The 1731-nt window shown below is 36.8% G+C and overlaps 1 gene segment (V, D, J or C); it reads right to left on the bottom strand.

The window, feature by feature from the left end:
• Nucleotides 1–7: 7 nt before the first annotated feature.
• Nucleotides 8–1680, bottom strand: LOC107736542 (Ig lambda chain C region-like). The segment is given in 2 exon segments: nucleotides 8–429; nucleotides 1258–1680. Coding segments are annotated over 2 exon segments (375 nt in total).
• Between the last annotated feature and the right edge of the window lie 51 nt (nucleotides 1681–1731).

The raw sequence follows: 1731 nt of genomic DNA, 5'->3' as shown, positions 1-1731 counted from the left end.
AAGCAACCAATACTTTCTTTATTTTTAATCGTTTCTATCCATATTTTCTTCTACTCTATGCAAACAAACTGAATTACTCATATAAATCAAGAGGAGATCAAGCAGTTCAGTCGCTGCAGTCAGATTTCTTGATGCTTTTGCTGGTGGTTTTTGAGGCAGCAGTCGCTTCACATATCAGCTGTGTGTCTTTGTCCCACTCTGAGCTCTCAATGCTTAAATAACTGCTCATCTTGAACTTCTTATCAGGCTGCTGTTCAGCAGATCCAGTGAAGACGCCTTCAGTAACAGAGTTCCCGTTCACAAGCCAACGCACATCAGCAAAAGCCCCAGTCATGTGATTGATCAGACACACCAGAGTGAGTTTACTGGAGCTCAGCTCTTCTCTGGACGGGCGGAGGATGTTCAGCACAGGAGCAGCAGCAGCAGCATCTAAACACAAATCATCATCAACATCTGCAGACAGACCTTCATCTCCGCCAGACAACTCAAATATTACAGTCTGACTGCATTTCAAACTTTCTACGTCTCTAATATTTCACATATCAACAAATAAACAATTACTCTTTTTTTTTGCATCGTTTAATAATTAATTAAGTAACAATTATTTGTTCAAATACAGAAATCAGTTGATTGTCGTTTTGTTATTGATTATCAATTCAAATAGTCAATTTCCAATTTTTGTTTTAGGTTAAAATGTACATGAATATACATGGCACTGTGTATATTTTAAGTGCTGAGACGTTTATGCTAGTTTTATTTATCTTTGTGTCTTCACCAGCTCGTTTTCAATGATCCTGCAGTCAATCAATTCATAAAAGCTGCATGCTTAATAATTATAACAGAATTAACAAAACACAGTTTTAGGTGTATTACAGCATGTCAGACTGCAGGTCAGTTTCTCATGTGCTGTTTCACAAATAATGTACATAAATAATTTCAAAAAATTATTTCAAAAAATTTCTTAAATTAAACACAAAGCTGATGCTCCCTAAATCAGGAGAACAGCCTGTTCAATACTATTACTCATAATAGCTGAATATATCATACAACTAATATGAAACAGATAACAGTTAAAGCTGAAGTGAACGACTGGTTACTGGAGGCTCTGTATAAAACTGTCTGAGACTGAATTCGCACATTTAACTGTAAATAAATAAAAAGGTTAACTAAAAAATAATGAGTTTCTATATCTACACTGAGTAGACTATATGTAATACAATAAGAAATAAATGTAATAACAGTGAAAAGATCACTTACCATTCACAACGAGTTTTGTTCCTTGTCCGAATACCACAGTGATACATTTCATATGTTCAGCCGTACAAAAACCTCCTCAGTCTGTGAAGAGACACAAACAGAAGTGAAATACTCACTCGAGCTCAGCTGACTGTGTGCTTTACACGTTTGATTCATGGAGAAATGATTCAGATTCAAACACAATCACTCTGTTTTAGTCTCCATGTTAGTTGTGTTTGACTGCTGTGCTGTGTATTAAAGTGCTTTGAAACACAATCTCATATGTGGCTGTTGTTATCTGCAGGTGTCAGTGACTGTGGAGAATCCTGCTGTAGTCAATCACAGTGAAAGAAGCACATAAAGTCACTCTGAACATGAACACATGGATCTACTGATGACGGACGTTAAAGGAAACGTTCCTTACAAACCCTCGGGACTTTCTGTCTTCTGCACTCTCAGAAAAAAAGGTACAACAGCTGTCACTGGGGCGGTACC

This window comes from Sinocyclocheilus rhinocerous, unplaced genomic scaffold, assembly GCF_001515625.1.
Source record: "Sinocyclocheilus rhinocerous isolate Xijiao unplaced genomic scaffold, SAMN03320098_v1.1 C36770570, whole genome shotgun sequence".
NCBI lineage: Eukaryota > Metazoa > Chordata > Actinopteri > Cypriniformes > Cyprinidae > Sinocyclocheilus > Sinocyclocheilus rhinocerous.
This window is presented reverse-complemented; position numbering and strand designations above follow the sequence as displayed.